This window comes from Metopolophium dirhodum, chromosome 5 (assembly GCF_019925205.1).
Source record: "Metopolophium dirhodum isolate CAU chromosome 5, ASM1992520v1, whole genome shotgun sequence".
NCBI lineage: Eukaryota > Metazoa > Arthropoda > Insecta > Hemiptera > Aphididae > Metopolophium > Metopolophium dirhodum.
The window spans coordinates 14,187,331-14,208,092 of NC_083564.1; the positions used below are offsets into that span (position 1 = coordinate 14,187,331).

Genomic DNA, 20,762 nt, shown 5'->3' on the forward strand with positions numbered 1-20,762 from the left:
CTAGTAGATTTTTTTGTATAAAAATTTTTTTTTGGTTTCCTAAAATGCATTTGCCTGCGGGCGCCAACACCCTCCTTCAATTTTTTTTTTATGATTTAACCTCTATCCAAATATTTTAAACATCGACAATCTAGTACCTCTTGAATAATCCTTGTTTAATGAAATAAATATTATAAATAGTTTTTTTTGTTTAAGAATATGGGCATTTTAGTTTGTACTTTGTAATGTGTAATCATACAGTTATTTATTCAAAATTTTTTTTTGGTTTCCTTAAATGCATTTGCCTGCGGGCGCCAACACCCACCTTCAATTTTTTTTTATGATTTCACCTCTACCCAAATATTTTAAACATCGACAATCTAGTACCTCTTGAATAATCCTTGTTTAATGAAATAAATATTATAAATAGTTTTTTTTGTTTAAGAATATGGGCATTTTAGTTTGTACTTTGTAATGTGTAATCATACTGTTAAATTTATTCAAAATTTTTTTTGGTTTCCTAAAATGCATTTGCCTGCGGGCGCCAACACCCTCCTTCAATTTTTTTTTTTATGATTTAACCTCTAGCCAAATTTTTTAAACATTGACAATCGGGTACCCATGAATAATCCTTATCTTTAATAAACTAAATATTTTAAATGGTTTTTTTTGTTTAAGATTCTGGGCATTTTAGTTTGTACTTTGTAATGTGTATTCCTACAGTTAAATTTTTCCAAATTTTTTTTTTGTTTTCCTAAAATGCATTTGCCTGCGGGCGCCAACACCCTCCTTCAATTTTTTTTTTATGATTTAACCTCTATCCAAATTTTTTAAACATTCACAATCGGTACCCATGAATAATCCTTATCTTTAATAAACTAAATATTTTAAATGGTTTTTTTTGTTTAAGATTCTGGGCATTTTAGTTTGTACTTTGTAATGTGTATTCCTACAGTTAAATTTTTCCAAATTTTTTTTTTGTTTTCCTAAAATGCATTTGCCTGCGGGCGCCAACACCCTCCTTCAATTTTTTTCTTATGATTTAACCTCTAGACAAATTTTTTAAACATCGACAATCTACTACCTCTTGAATAATCCCTATATTTAATGAAATAAATATTATAAATAGTTTTTTTTGTTTAAGATTCTGGGCATTTTAGTTTGTACTTTGTAATGTGTATTCCTACAGTTAAATTTTTCCAAATTTTTTTTTTGTTTTCCTAAAATGCATTTGCCTGCGGGCGCCAACACCCTCCTTCAATTTTTTTTTTATGATTTAACCTCTTGCAAAATTTTTTAAACATTGGCAATCGGCTACCTCTTGAATAATCCTTGTTTTATGAAATAAATATTTTAAATAGTTTTTTCTGTTTAATATTCGGGGCATTTTAGTTTGAATTTTGAAATGTATTTTTCTACTGTAAAATTTTTTCAAAATTTTTTTTGGTTTCCTAAAATGCATTTGCCTGCGGGCGCCAACACCCTCCTTCAATTTTTTTTTTTAATAATGTAACTCTAGTTTAATATTTTGTATTGACTAGAAAGTGGATAACTTGGTGCCCTATGAATAATCATTCTTTAATGAAATAAATTTTTTAAATAGTTTTTTCTGTTTAAGATTCTGGGCATTTTAGTTTGTACTTTGTAATGTGTATTCCTACAGTTAAATTTATTCAAAATTTTTTTTGGTTTCCTAAAATGCATTTGCCTGCGGGCGCCAACACCCTCCTTCAATTTTTTTTTTATGATTTAACCTCTATCCAAATTTTTTAAACATTGACAATCGGTACCCATGAATAATCCTTATCTTTAATAAACTAAATATTTTAAATGGTTTTTTTTGTTTAAGATTCTGGGCATTTTAGTTTGTACTTTGTAATGTGTATTCCTACAGTTAAATTTTTCCAAATTTTTTTTTTGTTTTCCTAAAATGCATTTGCCTGCGGGCGCCAACACCCTCCTTCAATTTTTTTTTTATGATTTAACCTCTTGCAAAATTTTTTAAACATTGGCAATCGGCTACCTCTTGAATAATCCTTGTTTTATGAAATAAATATTTTAAATAGTTTTTTCTGTTTAATATTCGGGGCATTTTAGTTTGAATTTTGAAATGTATTTTTCTACTATAAAATTTTTTTTTAAATTTTTTTTGGTTTCCTAAAATGCATTTGCCTGCGGGCGCCAACACCCTCCTTCAATTTTTTTTTTTAATAATGTAACTCTAGTTTAATAATTTGTATTGACTAGAAAGTGGATAACTTGGTGCCCTATGAATAATCATTCTTTAATGAAATAATTTTTTTAAATAGTTTTTTCTGTTTAAGATTCTGGGCATTTTAGTTTGTACTTTGTAATGTGTATTCCTACAGTTAAATTTTTCCAAATTTTTTTTTGGTTTCCTAAAATGCATTTGCCTGCGGGCGCCAACACCCTCCTTCAATTTTTTTTTTATGATTTTACCTCTGGCCAAATTTTTTAAACATTGACAATCGGGTACCCTTGAATAATCCTTATCTTTAATGAACTAAATATTATAAATAGTTTTTTTTGTTTAAGAATATGGGCATTTTAGTTTGTACTTTATAATGTGTATTCCTACAGTTAAATTTTTTCAAAATTTTTTTTTGGTTTCCTTAAATGCATTTGCCTGCGGGCGCCAACATCCACCTTCAATTTTTTTTTATGATTTCACCTCTACCCAAATATTTTAAACATCGACAATCTAGTACCTCTTGAATAATCCTTTTTAATCACTTGAATACGCGTATTTTATATACATACTTTTCAAAACAGCTATCTGTATTTGAATACTCTTAAAAAGTATTTTTTCTAGTAAGTATTATATTAATTGTTAAACTAACATTCTAATAGATTATAGATTTAAATAATAATTTAACAACTGTGTTCCAGAATACAGAATATAATATATAGTGTATTATATATGGATACATTTACGACTTATGTTACACTTATAAGTTATAATATATTTACAAGACTTATATTTTTTTATTTGATTTTTTTGTTTATTATAGTCAACAAATAATACCTTTTAGATAAATTAGGTATTCACAGAGTTAATTTAAAATTATGTTAATAAATCATAACCATTGTTATTACTTATTTGTTAACTGTTTTCAACATTTACATTAACAGTAGTAATATTTAAAAAAATATTTAAAATAAAATTGTCAAAATTGTACTTCATTGTTAATGTAATCGTTAAACGTCTGTGTTAAAATATTTCCTTATGTATATGAAAAAAAACATTATATAGCCATATAGGTAGTATTATTTAAACATTGTTAATTAATCAAAAGTTCATATTATATAATATCCATTTATAACTTAGAATATACATTTAAAACCATAGTACGTGCAGTGCTACTCTACCTATGTTGTATAAAATAAATTAAATTATTTATCTAAGTAATCACTGTAGCTTATGAAAAAAACAGTCTGTTGTGGCATTGTTCATGTACAAAATGTATCTGAACCACTCAGAACACCCTGAAAAAAAGTTCTTATGATGTACCTGATACTTATTAATATAGTATAGTGCAGTGGTCGGCAACCTTTTGAAGAAGGTAAAAAGAAAAAAATAACTGTTTAAAACTTTAAAATAATAGAGCATAAAAATTACAGTTTTTAATAATATAATAATTATAATATAAAAATATGGAAATTACAACTGCTTTAGGCTTAATTTGATTTGTGTTGTTGGATATTGTTTATTATTTTTTAAATTTCCACATTAAAATTTCTTGTGCTGGCTCGAAGTATATGGTGGAGATGGTCATTAATTAAACGTGAACGGTATGGATTTTTAATTTTTTTCATATGAGAAAAGGCCTGTTCACACACGTAAGTGGATCCAAACATACTGAAGTATTTTGCAGCTATATTTTTATTTTTTGAAAATGATGCCGGAAGTTCAACGAAAAAAAGTAAAAGAGATGCTTTGAATGAGTCTTTTAAGATATCTTGTGACTGCAAATCTATTATTTCCATTTGATGCTCAACATCAACATCTTCATAATCAATATTAAATGGATTGGCGAGTAGTTGAAAAACGCAACGTTTTACTTTACTGAACAGAATAGAAAATTAATATTATAATCCAAATACACTCGTCGTATCTACTCTAGGTATCTTATCGGTAACTGTCAAGGTATATCTACCATTATAAAATATGACTGATAGAAACGTTCAATTATATATTTTATACAATATGATTTTTTTGATATAATATTCGATTAAATGTCGTTGTCGTAGAATATAAAGCGGGCCACCGGTTGCCGACCACTGGTATAGTGTGTACTGAAAGAATTCAGATTTGTTTGTTTAATTAATATAGTATTAAAACAATTTTGTTAATTTAATACAAGAAATCGATAATATTTTTAATATTTTTTAAAAAAATTAACTTAAATTATAAACTTGCTGTATATTTTATTATGATTACTTCTAACAGTAATTCAAGAAAGATAATGTGTTTATTGGTGCAAATGTATGTTTTCTTGCCAATTATAAAAATATTGAGTGCTGAGTGGGTATAATATTACATATAAATAATAATGTTTATTTTAGTAACAGTAAAAAACTGTATGAGGGATACATTTTCTATTCAGAATTAAATTAAAAGTGTAAAATTAAATGTTATACCCAAAATACGTATTATAAGATGTAACAACTAATAGTTATTAGGTTAAGTTGCGTTCGGTTGTATACGACTTAAGCAATTATTATATTAATTTATAACTTTTTATTTTTAAGTTAGTATTGCTAACCTGTGGTTATAATTTATAAGCGGTAGTTATGTTTTTAGATATTTTAAATTAAGATTTCTGTATTTGTATTTTAGAAACGCTGGTATTTAATTTTTAAATAACCTAGGAATATTTAAAACATAATATTATTATATTATTCATATTATTATAATACAATATTTAAATATAATATATTATGAACCTACTGCCCTACTATTTCTAGACGTTTACATGGCAATAGTAAAATTCTATTAAACCTATTAGGTACGTAAACAACATTTATTAATATGACAAATATTTAAAATTTCAAAAAAGGGAGACCCTCGTGTTAATACCCCTAACTTTGTTTTTTTGATAGCGCTGGGAGTTTTTGTGCACAAACGTCGGGACCTGGTGCACATTTCTGCACAAACGATGCACAAACGTTTGGCACCTTAAAAATTTCAATTTTCCAAAAAGAGGGTGTCTCGTTTCAATGCCCCCCCCCCCCACTTTATTTTTTGGATGGCGCTGTGAGTTTTGTGCACAAACGTCGGGACCTGGTGCACATTTCTGCACAAACGATGCACAAACGTTTGGCACATTCAAAAATCCAAATATTCAATGTAGGGGGCTACCGTTTTAATGCCCCCCCCCCATTTTGTTTTAGGGATAGAGCTTTCAGTTTTTGTGCACAAACGATTGGACTTGGTGCACATTTCTGCACAAACGATGCACAAACGTTTGGCGTGGTCAGAAGTTCAAATTTCGAAAGTGGGGGGACCATTGAAATGGACCTGTTTGACGGTGAATTTTTCACGTCATGACGTGTAATAATTTTGAATGTGTTATAGAAAATTATATGAATATTCAATATGATTAAATCATTCTTTATTCCAAAAATTAACCAAAGCATAAAAATAAAGATCGATTATTTTTCTCTGTATTTAATGGTTTTAGAATCTATGTGTATAAAAGCATAATAATGTATTAGAAGTGTCATGCCTTCGTAGTCATTAAATTCATGAATCGACTAAATTTCAAGTCATACAAAAAATACCAGAAAAAACGAAATTATGATATTTTACAGATTTAGTTAATTTAATTTCAGATTTTTGAAAATAATTGGAATTTTGATTAAAAAAAAATATGCAATCGCAGTTTAAATTTTATATTAACGCTCATTATTGTTAAATTGTGCTTCGCTGTTATTTGTATAATAATAATAACAACTACCTATCAAGTATTTTATCACGCATTGAAATCGGTATATTATACTATAGGTAATAGCTTCCATTATTCGATTCAGAAACTAAATGTTCAGAAACTACGAAATACTTTTTATTACGAAAAATTAATCAAAAATATTTATGAATCTATTTTAACGATATAAGGCGAACCAATTATTAGGTTTCAAAACAATTAATTACAAAAAAGTATGAATACTACTATAAATACCTATATATTACTATAATATATTATGATATATGTATTAACCGATTCGCGCAATTGCATTTAATAAACTAGGTATATAGAATGGTTGCACTCTGCAGTCATGGTGTAGAAGTGTAGAACTCTAGAATATTAGAATTTATAATATAATTATAAATGTAATTTATTATTTTTATAGGTAGTGTATAGAATATAACCTATACCTTCGATTTTTTTCTATAACGTTTATTGTTTACCCATTATCATTATTATACAGTGATTTAGCCTTCATGACCCGTAAATATTATTATTTTTTTTTTTTAATATTTTAATAATTTTGCGCTGCATCCTGCATGCACTTTAATACTGGTATTTTAATCAGAATATTGATCCGAACTGAATAGTTATTTAAGGTATTTTATAAATGTCTTACTATGTTTTACACCCAGTCATACTATGGTTATTTCACATAACATTATAATTATCCTTACAGAGTTTATTTAGCTAACTATATTTGAGTGGTACATTTTTTCGAATTGAACGTCCAACGTTCTACCTAATAATATATATAATCGAATACACGTTTGAAATGCATATACCATTGATTGAATTTGAATAATTCCAACCACTTGTATAATTCCATTCTTGTATTACACCTTATAAGTTATAATATATTGTTTTTACAGTAAAAAAAGTCATTTGGTTAGCTCAATTTGTCTATGGCATAGCTTTGGCCGGGTTATTAGACTATCGATTAAATTTCATACAACAAGGTTACAAGCTATAGTTGTCCACATGGTTTCTATTGGCAACATACAGCTTAAACAGAACCCCAGGAATATTTTCAGCATTTCCATAAATATGCTCCGACATATAATATGCATTTCGGTGCATTATCACGCAAATCAACCATATGTGATTGAATTTCAGCGAGAGCAATTCTAATTAAGCAAAGTAAGTCAAACAATTGTTTTAAATAATAATAATAATAATAACAATTTGTTTATTTAATCCGTACATTAATTTACATAGTGTATGCTTTATTATGATTACACTTTCATAGTGTATCACCAAGGATAATATCCTTGTTTTGAAAGTATAGTCTCTAAAAAAAATATTATATAGATAAAAATAGATAACCATTAATCTAATAAACGTTATAGGTACAATATAAATTAGTATCTAATAGAGTTAATAATATTTAATGTAATGTATGATATAGGTAAGGTATAATTTTTAATCTGATTAGTTACTAATAATTTGAAAATAAAAAATATAAACGTATTTTTATGAACCGGTAGCTTTTTGATTAGTCACAATCCAGTTATCACAGAGAATCGAGAGTTATCACAGAGAATCACAGTTATCAAGAGCTATTTTATTATTTTGATGTGGGTACTTGTTTTTGGAAATATTAAATTTCCATATCTCGTTTTATATTTTTGGATGACTTGTTAGGTTATGTAATAGGTTAGATTCGTCATATAAAATATAATTTTTGTTAATTATTTTAATAATATAATTGTTTTACGGTTAATATTTTATTTTTGGAGTATACAAGTTTACTTCAAAAAAGTCTAGGTTTATGAATTTACTGATATATTATTTTTAGAGAGGTGTTACTTGTATGCAATTTATTCGAATTTGCAGCTCTTCCTCAGACCATAAAACTATATTTTATTATAGATTGAGATAAGGCATATCTGGCATAATGTGTATGTTTTAACCGGTAAATATTATAAAAATGTTTTGCCATATTATAAAATGATTAAATACAATGTAGGTATGTAATTTCATATTTCCTCTGATAGGAGATTGCATCGTAAATACAATTAATCCTTCTATAAACCCGTATAATCTGATCATCAGATTCTGTATTAACACTATAGCACGTATATACACTATATATTATCAATTATGTATGTTCATGTTTAGTTGTTACTATTATCAGTAAACAATAAAAAAAATATTAATTTACAATCATAATTGTAATTGTTAATGATTCCTAAAATGTTTGTAGAATAATTATTCTATTATTCTGTTATTAATAATTGTCATTAGGTACTCATTACAAGGTTGACACGAAAAAGCCCAGCACGAAAAAAACCCAGGCTGCTATTTTATCTGAAAAAAATATAAATTCACTCTTTATTTTTTTAAACTTGTGTTAATTTTTAATAAACATTAACCTTATAGATACAATTTATTTTTTCAATTTAAGTATTAAACTGATATGAAAAAAAATTTAACAATTATTTTTTTAATTAGGTAAGTACAACTAAAAGTATAAAATGGAAAAAATTACACACCAACGGTCAATATAGAAATGTTAACAAAATAGGTACTATTATTAGTATTCATAATCAATAGTATTACGCATTTACGCTACTGTTTTATCAAGGTTTAATTTGGATTTTTCAAATTTATATATCTACGTATATATATTATTTTATACATAATATATTATGCAAATCCAATAAATTCTTAATAACGTCAATATTATATGCGTCTTGTCTTGTCACGCCACCCTCGGCTCGTAATCCTCGGAAAATTGTTTCGTTGGACTGGAATTAAGAAAGCTCGCAAGTATAATGGCTTATTTATCATAAATACTATTATATTATAATAATATAACAATAATAATTGATAACAGCCAAGTTTTTCATTTAAATTAACCTGCGACGAAAAATATGGCGATTTCCCACTCGCTAGTATTTTCACGTAGGTATACTATATTTTACAATTTGGATGGTGTTTGAGATTCTAGGTGCAGATTATGAATTTGTAATTATTTGGTATCAATATTACTATAATTTGTTCCCAATAACGTAGTTTCATCATCCAAAGGAATGCAAAATATGGTGTTCTGGAAACAAGGTAGGGTCTGCTAAAGCGCCAACACATTACGCCCTATTATTCAGACTTTCACATTGAAAAATATTTGGAATTATTTTACTAAGATATTCGTTTTTTGATAAGCAGTGGTGTCGTGTCGTGTGTCATGATTCGTGACCTGCTCCCCTAACTCATTTTATCATGTCGTAGTACCTCCACTGGAAAGCCTCTACATTCTGTCTAATCTGTATTTGTATTTATATATTCAAGGCTGGGCAAGTTAATTATTTTTTTTAACTCAGTTAAGTTAATATGCCCCAATACCAAAAAGTTAAAAGTTAAAAGTTAAAAGTTAATACATACTTTTGTGTTTTTGTAAACTTTTTATTAAATTAAAAACATTTTTTATACAACGCTAGCGTAGGTACCTACTTTATTTTTGTCCAACCCAAAACTAAATTATAGCCGATAGTATTTATACTTTATACAGTATTTCCATATAAGTTAGATTGGATAAATATAAAATGTTTAACTTTAAACAATTCACGGTAAATATTTTTTTAATATGAAAATGAAATAGTGAAATGTAATAAAATTAAAAACAAAATAAATTAACTTAACTCACTTCTTAAAATGAAAAATTAATCATGTTAATTAAAAAATAAATTTAGTAAGTTAATGAAAATCAAAAAGTAACTAGTTATTAATGCCCAGCCTTGTTTATATTTATATTTTAATTTTAATTATTCCATCAATTGTTCTCGTTGTTCTACTTTGTAAAAGATGAATAAAAATTCTTTTAATAACAAAATAAAATATATTTGTTTCAGTTTATAATTTTAAACATTAGTTATTTTAAGAAATATGTACAATCAAATAATAATCAATAAGGAAAACCCGACTGAAAAAAAAAATTGTATTTATTCGATTGAATATTTACTCTCTTACAATTGAATAAAAATAATAAGACTTTAAAAAATGTTTAAAGCTTAGACTGTATTATTATGGTCTAGATACTTACGCAAATGTGTTTGGAAATAAAGGAAGAAAAATAATTTGGATATGTGAATACAAGTTTTATTGTAGTTAGTTGTATAAAAAAGTTTTTAAAAAGAAAATCATGTTTTAGTGTTACTTTAATTCGTGTAGCGCACATTATACTTTTTTTGTTCATCAATATAGATATAAATATATAATATATTCATGTATAAAATATACATTTAATATTTTCCTCAGTTTTTCAGTTCACACCATAATCTCAGCGCATTTTATTAAGTATAAAATATAATTTATAAGTTTTGAACTTATAACAATAAACAACAATTGTATATATTATAATGACAATCAGGGCCCGTAAGTTCATGCATCTGCATGTTTTTTTTGCTACACAGGAAAACATGCTAACCGAGATACAAATCCGTTTCATAACAATAGTAATAATAATATGAAGTTTGATAGTGCATGTTTTTGCATGTTTTGGGTGTTAAGGCATATTTGGCATATAGTTGATTTTTTATAGTGCATATTATTTCATATAAATATTTTTTAGACAAATATTTGAAAAGTTTCTTGTTTTTATTTACTTTTCCGTTGAGAAAATTTTAGTGTTTTGATTTATTTTTATTCAGTGTGTGTGTGACTACCTGCTAGTGCCCTAGTACATACCTATTTAGATTTTATGCGTTTTACGTTGTACCGCGGAAACAATGTAATCGCTACCACTATCATCCTCCACCGTACAAAGTTCGTCGTCAAAACGAAACTGTACACGCGTGCAGCTTCCCACCAACCCGCATTTATAATTTTGTACACAGTAATAAGAGTATAGTTTTCTTGCACTCGCCGATGAGTTTACTCATATCAGTCGTATACTCTTATGAGTTCGTCCGTTCAATTTCTTGTTTTAGTGTTTTCGTGTGAGGCGTAGGAAGTACCTATTAGGTACCTACTAGGTACCGTGCACAGTATTATTCATATTTTATTAATTTAAACAATGCCGAAAGCAAAACAAGCAGTTGCGGGCCGTTTGCAAAATTTTGTGACGGAATTAGTAATTTTATAAATTTATGGATTTATTCTTATTATTTTAAATTTTGCTCATGATTTTTTTACACATATTTTGAATGCATAATTTAAAAATGTTAGGGCATATAAATGCATATTTTTGAACTTTTTAGTGCATGTTTTAATGCATATTTTGACAATTTTTAGTGCATGAATGCATGCTTATTTAGGCATTTTTTAGTGCATGAAGTTACGAGCCTTGATGATAATATCATGTCGGTATACATATAGGTAATATACTTGAAGGTCGGATATTCACGTTCACATGATAAAACCGAAATTCTTTAGTAATACTTAATATCTTTATTCGATGTATTATTTAATATTAGTATATGTTACACGACAGTACCTACTGCTGCAAAAAGACGACGGCATTATGATATTTTTCAATTTTTCTCGGTCAGGCCACAGCCTCCATGTTACACCTGCAGCGGCAGTACAATAGCAGTTCGGGTAGGTAGAAATATTTTACACATTACACACACAAACGATCTCTCGGCTAGTAAGGGTGGCTACGGATTATATTCACGGTTTACCTGTAATTGTGTCTCTGATAAATGTTGCTAGGGTCTGCTTTTATGGCGATTGGCGACTATATACGTTTATATTATACATGTGTGACGTCCAAGGTAAAATATTATAATATTATAAGAGGATGAAAAAAAAACGTAGGTAGGTAGGTTAGGAATTCAATGAATACGAAAACATGCCATTTCTCTACCCTTTGCGCCTAATCCGTATAAAAAAAAAAAATAAATATTTTCATATGACACAAAAATGTTTTGTTGTACACGGTACCTACATAATAATAATATTAAACTCGAAAAATAACCACTTTTTGAAACGCGCGGGGACGAATGCGGTGTGCGTACATAATAATATTATAGTCGCACAACTGACAATGTAATTACCTCGTACAACGAAAATATTTTAACAATAACACAATTATAAGCGAACTGTACACGAGTAAAATACACATTTAAATCTAAAATTAAAAATTGTATACTATTATTTTCATTCATTCGACCTAGGTATATAACTCAACTACATGTATAATGACCATCCGTGTAGATTTTATTGCTAACGCTTTCCTTTTATCATTATTTAAATGCACATAGTACATATAATAATGGACAATTTCGGTGGGCACCTACTTACTTTTGCGTGTCTTGTACAATATTTAAACAGTTTCAGTCATTGCTAAATATGCCGCGGTGGGCGATGGTGTCATGCCGGTTTATTTAAATTATAAACTCCACGGTTGTTGGTTTTACTTGTAGGTATTCCATTACTTTTTTTCCAAAGTCCTTACTAATGGCATTAGTTTGTTTGCGTATATTTATATGTTGGTTAGCAAATATTCGTGTGTGTGTAACCCTGCAAAGAAAACCTAATTTCACTGCGTAAACTTTGAAAACTATACTTTTTAAGACTTTTATAAGTTGATGCAAAAGCATCGGCATAAGTATAAAATCTAAGTTTGATAAAAAAAAAAAAAAAACAAAAGAATAAGATAAGTAAGACCTACACCGTAAAGGAAACGTTGACCGTTATCGTTGTGACGTTATTCGTTACACGTAGGTATACATTATTTGTTGAACGTAAATACCTATGGGCTATGAAGTGTATATAACATGTCAGAAGTTACGATTACAAATGTTGATTATTAGTTTTATCAATTAAACAATATAACTATATACCTATACTAAATTGCCAATAATGAAAATAATAACCATCGTCAGAATTTTGAGAGATCACGATTATTAAAAAATGTGTAGGCACGATAAACTTATAAGAAATATAATTAAAGAGGACAAATACTATCATATATTATATTATAACTATTATAAGTTGTAAGTTATAAAATACGACGGCCAAAGGTAAATTACGCTAATTTGCACGTACCTATATTTAATTTACCACTGTTTAGAACAAAGAAGAATTTATAGATCTAGATTATTTTCGAAATTCAAATTGAATAGTCCTTTAAGTCGTGTAAATTCAAACATTATTAAGTGGTATTAGTATTTTAGTTTATACAAATTATTGTATACTGTAATATAATATATTTTGTTTAAATTATAAATTTATTGCTTCGTGGATGTATTATATATAACTCGGCTATTCCACAGTCACGTACATTTGCACAGTCCACACCATACTATTTATGAATTATTATCAAACAGTAATTTCAAATATAATCAAACATTAATTTTTGTATTTTTTTGAGTAGGGAGGTGTTGTATAACCAGTGATAGTCAAATTGAGATGGGGGGTGATGAGAGGTAAAGATACCCCCATGACCTATTTTTCAATGTTTAAGATCTACAAATATATAACCATAAATTATATTTTTAATAGGTAACCAAATAGTCCATGTTAAGAAACAGCCATACTCCCCCCCCATCTTCATGACCTAACCCCATTTGACCACCACTGTGTATATCCGATATCGCACATGTATTATTATTATTACGAGCATCTACGCGTTATTTTATTATAACTCGTACATGAACATACGTCGATAGGTATAGACGCGTATTAAAGTATTTTCCTGATATTTCACTAAATATTCAGATTAGAATTGTACAGATATAATTACATAAATACATAATAATATTATAATGTAATAAAGTATTTTTCAATATTTTATATAACTCAATTTGACTATTTATAGATAATTTAAATATTTGGCTTTTTATTATTTATGTTGAGAAGATTGTATTTCTAAGTTATAAGCTTGAGTTTAATATACCGCGGTTCCTCTTAAGTTTATCTTACAGTAATTAAAAAATATCATATTAAAATACAACCCCTTTGTTATTTATAATAGTGTTAGAAGTTCAGATTTTGAGAAAGTTGTCAAACTCACAAAAGTGTATAAATAATTTTGTAATTCAAAATCAGTATAAACATTAATAAAATATGAAGGGTTAAGGGTAAAAAAGACAAAATGTAATAAAATGTATGGATTCACATTTTTTTTTGTTAAATTTGTCTATTTCATAGAATTACCTAATTATATTGTAAATGGTGGTATAAATGTATAATATACAGGGTGATTTTTTAAGCATGCTTTTCTTTAATAGTAAATTAATTATTCAAATTCTGATTTTTAGAATTTTTAAACATACTAAAAAACGATATTTTAAGATTTCAAATATTTTTGTACCACTAAAGTAGTGTTTTGTGACGATACAAACTTCTATTATACAGATGAGAACTCCCTACCCTTTTTTACTGCAAATTATTTAGCGGATGATTTTTTATGTATCTAAATAAAAATTCTAATGAGTTGTTTCTGACGTTCCAAACTTCTATTATACAGATGAGAACTCCCTACCCTTTTTTACTGCAAATTATTTAGCGGATGATTTTTTATGTATCTAAATAAAAATTCTAATGAGTTGTTTCTGACGTTCTGAGTTATTAAAATGTTTATACTTAGTTAGTATAATAATCCTTAAAAATAGTTTTTCATCACTTTAAACCATATGTAATATTATATACAGTATAATTTATTTAACTTGGATATTTTTTACAAATTATTTATATTGATAGATCAATAGTATAATAACTAATAAATATAATAACTAACATTTTAAAATCATGTAAGCCCTCATATGGATATCGCCATTTATACTTAACCCGTTACCATGGACATATTTTCTTTAGTTAAAAAAGTTATATAATTAAAAAACAACCCTTTCAAATGTTGGTTATAAGTACATCAATATTTTCAAAAAAAATATCAACTTAAGAATTAAAAGTGAAAAAGGAGGGTTCCTATTTGAAAAAGATAGGTAAGTTTCTATTATACCCAAGATGATCCTTAAATGGTACAACAATCTCAAAAATTCAAAAATATGGTCTTCAAGTGTATTTTAAAATTCCAAAAATTAGAATTAGAATGTACCTACCTAACTTAAGCATACAAATAGGGTGAACATGCTTAAAAAATCGCTCTGTATATTATATCTGAATGTTTAAAACGACCAACTCAAACGATATAATAGCTTTATGTGAGTACAAGTTTTGTAATTAGAGTACTTAGGGTGAAATGCAACGCCCATAAAAAACATGCAATTAACAACGACGATGTCAAGTGACATCAAATCAAAAATGGTTAAGAACGACATAATTACAGTAGGTACAATCATTGTACTACAATGGTATACGTATATTAAAGGACCACTTACATGTAATATAGACTTTTAAATTAAAATTTAATTAAAAGCTCTGCACGTCTTTTATCTTTAATCTTTTTAACAAGCAATATTTAAACGAATATATCCTTATTTCCTCCACGAAATATTACCGAGACTGAATAACGATTCACTATACCAATTTTATGAAACATAAAAATCATTAACAGTAAATAATTTATAATATGCGATTATAAATAATATTTTATTTTATTTTATTTGAATTTTAGTGTATCATCAAATTGATATAATTTTAATAATTAATTTAAACATTATTTTATATTATATGCATTCTTGAAAAGGAATTTAAATATTTTGTAAATTGTATCACACTTAACTAATTATAGTATTATGTATTTAAATTATTTTATTTTATTATTCATGTTTTTAAGTTATTTTCTTCCTCTATAAAATCAATTTTTCCATAGTAAATTTTTTGAAAAAATTCCTTGTCAGTTAAACTAGTATATTAATGCTTTTTGTTTATTACATAGAAATGATCAAGCAACTAATATTTAAATAATTAAAAATATTTTATTCTTGCCTTGTAGTTGTGATAGTTTATCATGTGATATTTTGGTTTTAGGATGACATTGTGTTGACGCGTCGATTTGTTCCATCTGGCACTATTCTAATTTCTTCACACAGTAACCACATCATTTTCAACCGGAAATACTCCTCTTAAAAAAATCAAAACTCACCGCGTCACTTTTTCCTGAGAAATCTCACTGCCTCTGTACATATTTTGACTCACACAATATTATTTACTGTGTACAAAACTTGTGATTTTTTACAAATCGTTTTCCAAGTTTAATAAATTAGAAGTTAGAACAGGTGATATAAATAAAAAAAGATTTTAAATTAAATAGCCATAAGAATATTGTTTACACAGTTATTATTTTGAATATTTTTACCTACATTATAAATGTTGAATTGTAATAATTCTAAAAAATTTCAAAAGGACAGAAATTTCAAATTTTGAAAATAATAATGTAATATTAAAAACATCTTACATTACTATATAGTACAAGCATAAGATAATATATACTTATTGTTACAATATTATACGCTCAATACTATTTCGTACGTTCTGGTCTTGTTGTCCATAAATATGGAACCTAACCGTAACCTAATCAAAATACTTGTTTATTAAAACCAGCGACAGACACTAGACTTAAACACCCGTATAGGTGTACTTGGTATCGATGAATACATTTTTTTATTTGTGCCCGCAGACGGACCGCCATCGCCGGACACATTATGTTCGACGGCAGCGGCGGCGGCAGAGGCGGCGGCGGCGGCAGCGGCAGCAGTAGCGATGGCGGCGGCCACATGGACGTCAAAGTGGTGTACGCCAACCCAAACGGGACGCTGTCCATACTGCCCGACACGGCGGCCGGTGTGTCGCCGTGGCGTCCGTCGTCCGTGTCGTTGGCCGCGGCGTACCTGACGCTGTCGTCCGCGGCCATCGCGTCCAACGTCATGGTGTTGACGGGCATCGTCACCGCGGACAGGCTGCGGTCGCCGTACGCGGTGCTCGTGTCCGCACTGTGCCTGCAGTGCGCCATGGACGCCGCGGTCGGCCACTGCGCCACCACCAGAGAACTGTTGACTGGCGGCGGCGGCGGCGGGGCCACCATGTGCCGCGGCGTGGCCACCGTAACGGCCGCCCTGTCTGCCGTCGAGCTGGTCACGTTCGCCGCGCTCGCGTGTCTCAACACGTTCGTCCGGGCCGACTACGCCGAGCTGCCCCTGCCGGCCGCTGCCACTCTGTGGGCCGCCCCTTCCATGTACACGTACGTCATACTCACGCCCACGCTGCTGTTCACCACGCGATATTTCCCGTCAAGGTACGTACTCCGCCGCCCACGTATATACGACAGGCTGTCGCTGCACGATTGAGAGCATTAAGACACTTTTTTACGACACGATTGCTAGCAAATTTGTAAGGTACTTATGTATCAAAGGATACAACGAAATACAAACAAAAAAAAAAACCGTTTCTATTGAGCATCAAAAAATCTGCAATGTCATTGGCAATGTTAAACAATTTTGAACTATATTATGCAAAATATGTCGATTAAAATTATTACGATAACACAGTTATATGGTATGAATTCAATACCTTCACCTACCTGTTGATAATAATAATAATAATAATAATAAACAATCAAGCTAGGATCGAAAACTCACTATACTCAAACTGAATTATTTCTATAATAATTTGGCAATTACTTACAGTTACACATCTTATCAGATTTAATGTCCATATTATTGTGAATGTCTTACCAGTGATAAATATTTAAATAAGTTTGTAACGTTTATATAATGATCAGTCGTATCGTGGAAAAAATCTAACTTTGTTTCAATGGAACTTTCATCATACAGAACCAGTTAATTATTAATCAATAAAATGTTCGATAAGTGTACCTGTCACCCTTAGAAGCATATAATTTGAAAGTCCACACGATTGGAACGACAATTTATTTTATGAACTTTTACATTTTTAATATTTAGATAATAAAACTATAAATTGTTACATCTAGCTGCAATAAACCTAAATATACCACAATTAATTAATTTACCGTCAGCCACTCATTTTAAGTATATTTTGCAAAATTATATACGTTAGAAATTACTAATAAGTATGACAATAATTATTATATTTCGTGGTATTTTTGGCCTACCAGTTACCAAAATGAAAGGTTCTGTTTACGCGTTTCTTAAAAATCTAAAGTGGTTATTAAAAACCATATGGAAATATTTTCAAAATTGAATGATTTTAAATTCCATACATAAATAATAATGCAAGTCTTAGAGTTTTTGCAGGGGGTGGGTGGGTAGAAGAGTTTACTTGTATAAATTATACTGTAATCACTAGGTGATATACATAGAACAAACACGTTGTGTAATATCGTTGCAAATATACAAGTGCGGGCACGATCGCGACAAGCAAACAGAAATAGGCACTTAAAAACGTCGATATTTTACAATTTATCGCTGTTTGCAGAGAAAGTGCTCTCTATATATTATGTTATTAAAATAATACTATAATACCTATGTAATAGAAAGCAAGGTTTGAATTTAAACGCATAATGAACATAATAAAAAATGAACTTTGTAATCTATCGTCGAATCATAATATACGAATATGAATAATTTTTTTTTTTTTTTTATTGATCTTAAGATTTGGAAACTATGGTAGTAAGACCATTGGCATTTTGTGGGTGGGTTACGGTTGGTTGAGGAACACGTGTATGTGGGGGTGAGGATTCGTTACTAAAAACTCGGGTGGGTCACTACGTGGAACTAGCGACGTCGGCCGATGCTTAACTTCAGAATACGTTAATGACTGGAGCCAACCACCGAGCCACACCGGGCCGGCGGGCCCCATGAACATAATTGTATATGTTATAAATAGTAGTAGCATTATTATGCTACTAGAAGAACAAATTGTTGATATAAAACAAAAATTACGTTTTGTGGAAAATGTTTTTAAATATGTTTACAAATGCTTTTAATTTTACAGCGCACAAAGCTTTGTACATGCTTAATCATATATTTACAATAACCAATTTATTTTTATACGGCAAAAGCATATTATTATACAGAATGTTACCCGATTGATTTGCATACAATATGGTCATACAATGGTTCTGGTTTCACTAAAATAGTGATCACTGCATATTTTAAATTTTTTGGTACAAATACTGAAATACAATGGAGTTTCAACTTCCCAAAGTTCTGTACTTGATTTCCGTAATGATTCGAATATGTACACAAGTCGATGAAAAATGAATTACCTACCTACCTACAAATAACAAAAACATATACCTACGTATGCGAAAAAAAATCTATTCCATCGTCAAGTATTTCAATTCCCAGTTGGTCAACTTGTCGTTTGTAAACGTATTACGAATAACGATATTCCGTGGAAATAAATTATTTCCCCGGATTTTCAATCAGTATTTGTCAAATTAAAATTCGATTACTTTATTTAAATTTAATTATTTTGTCCAGATTTAATGACATTGTCAACTCGATCATATTATTATTCTCATTTCTGTTGAAAATAAGTTAAATAAATTCAGTTGGGTTTTATAACTAATATCTATATATATATATATATATATATTATTAATGAACTAGTAAATTGAGTAACAATTTAATTTTAGAAATAAACAAATTACAACAGTTGACTTTTAAGATAATTATTGTTGCATATTATACAAATTATTTGTTGCATATAATACAAAATAAGAACTGAAATAATTAATGAAAAAATTAAATAGGCACACACACTTATATTTAAAGTTATATTCAAAAATATTAAAGTAATTTTAAAATGTTTTTTTTCAGAGGTCGTTGCGGTTTCATTGCAAATACAACTGGATGGTTTTACCCATCTTTATTGATTGTTTTCAGTTTTATGATACCGTGGTCAATATCATTTTATTTTGTTTTTGTATCCCGCCCTTCGACGACTACCAATTCGGCCAATGTCATAGTGACACCCACCCAAACAAAAAGCCAAATCGATCTTGTACCGTCCAAATTAATTTTTGCATCTTATACAATTCTTGTAACACCAAGTCTTATTTCATCCAGTGTTTATCTTTATAGCAACCCGAACATCAATCCTTGGGCCGAAAACGAAGCACCGGAAGACATCTTAGATGGCTACTTGTCAAAACTGCCAATTCTGTTTGACGTATTTGTTCCGTTGGTCCTAATATACTATCATAAAGTGTTCAGAAAAAAATGTAGGGAATTGTATTTACATGGGTTTAGGAATTCCGTCTCAGACGGCCGTCAAATCTCTATCGAAAGACTGAGACGATCTAGAAAGAACGAATGTTTAGCAGATGACGCACCCGTATTATTTCTTGAACGGTCTGGCATGATAAACGTTAGGTTTCCGAGCGAAGACGGTTTCATGATGAAGGTGTGTGATTTGAATCAAAAAGAAGACAATAATTCAAATGGCAGAAAAGAAGTTCGTTTTTCGAGAAAAGTGAGTAAAGCTCCTAATGAAAGCGGTATTTATAGTACAAAAGAACCTAGGGACGAAGAATCGAGCCTTTGAAGGGAAAACATAAATAATTACAAAAGTAAAGCATACTAATTATTACATTCCATAATTTAATTTATGAATATCTATGTGACTATGTAATGTAAAATAAGTATCATGATATATAAGGTAGAACAAATTATAAAATTACATTTAATTTTTATTGAGTCTTTGCATTTAAAGCATAATATAACAATGGAAAACCGAAATCAAAATTATATTATTTAAAAATAATTTCATTGTATAGACAAATAAAAATGTAATGCGTTTTTTATTATGTATATTATGTTTATTGTAAACAATTAAAAATAATTTATTTTATTATTATGATTATTATTGTTATTTCTTATTACCAACCCTAATAATAATTGTTTACAGTTTTTATAAGGTCTTAATTACCTAATTAAAATTGTATTTTTTACAAAGACAATA

At 28.7% G+C, this 20,762-nt stretch overlaps 1 protein-coding gene across 1 annotated transcript; it reads left to right on the forward strand.

The window, feature by feature from the left end:
- The first annotated feature begins 6,996 nt into the window (after nucleotides 1-6,996).
- Nucleotides 6,997-20,654, forward strand: LOC132945072 (uncharacterized). Its single transcript, XM_061014695.1, has 3 exons — nucleotides 6,997-7,109; nucleotides 16,495-17,109; nucleotides 19,619-20,654. Exons 2-3 carry the CDS (start codon nucleotides 16,520-16,522, stop codon nucleotides 20,343-20,345), a joined length of 1,317 nt encoding a protein of 438 aa, XP_060870678.1. The 5' UTR covers nucleotides 6,997-7,109; nucleotides 16,495-16,519; the 3' UTR covers nucleotides 20,346-20,654.
- Nucleotides 20,655-20,762: the final 108 nt, after the last annotated feature.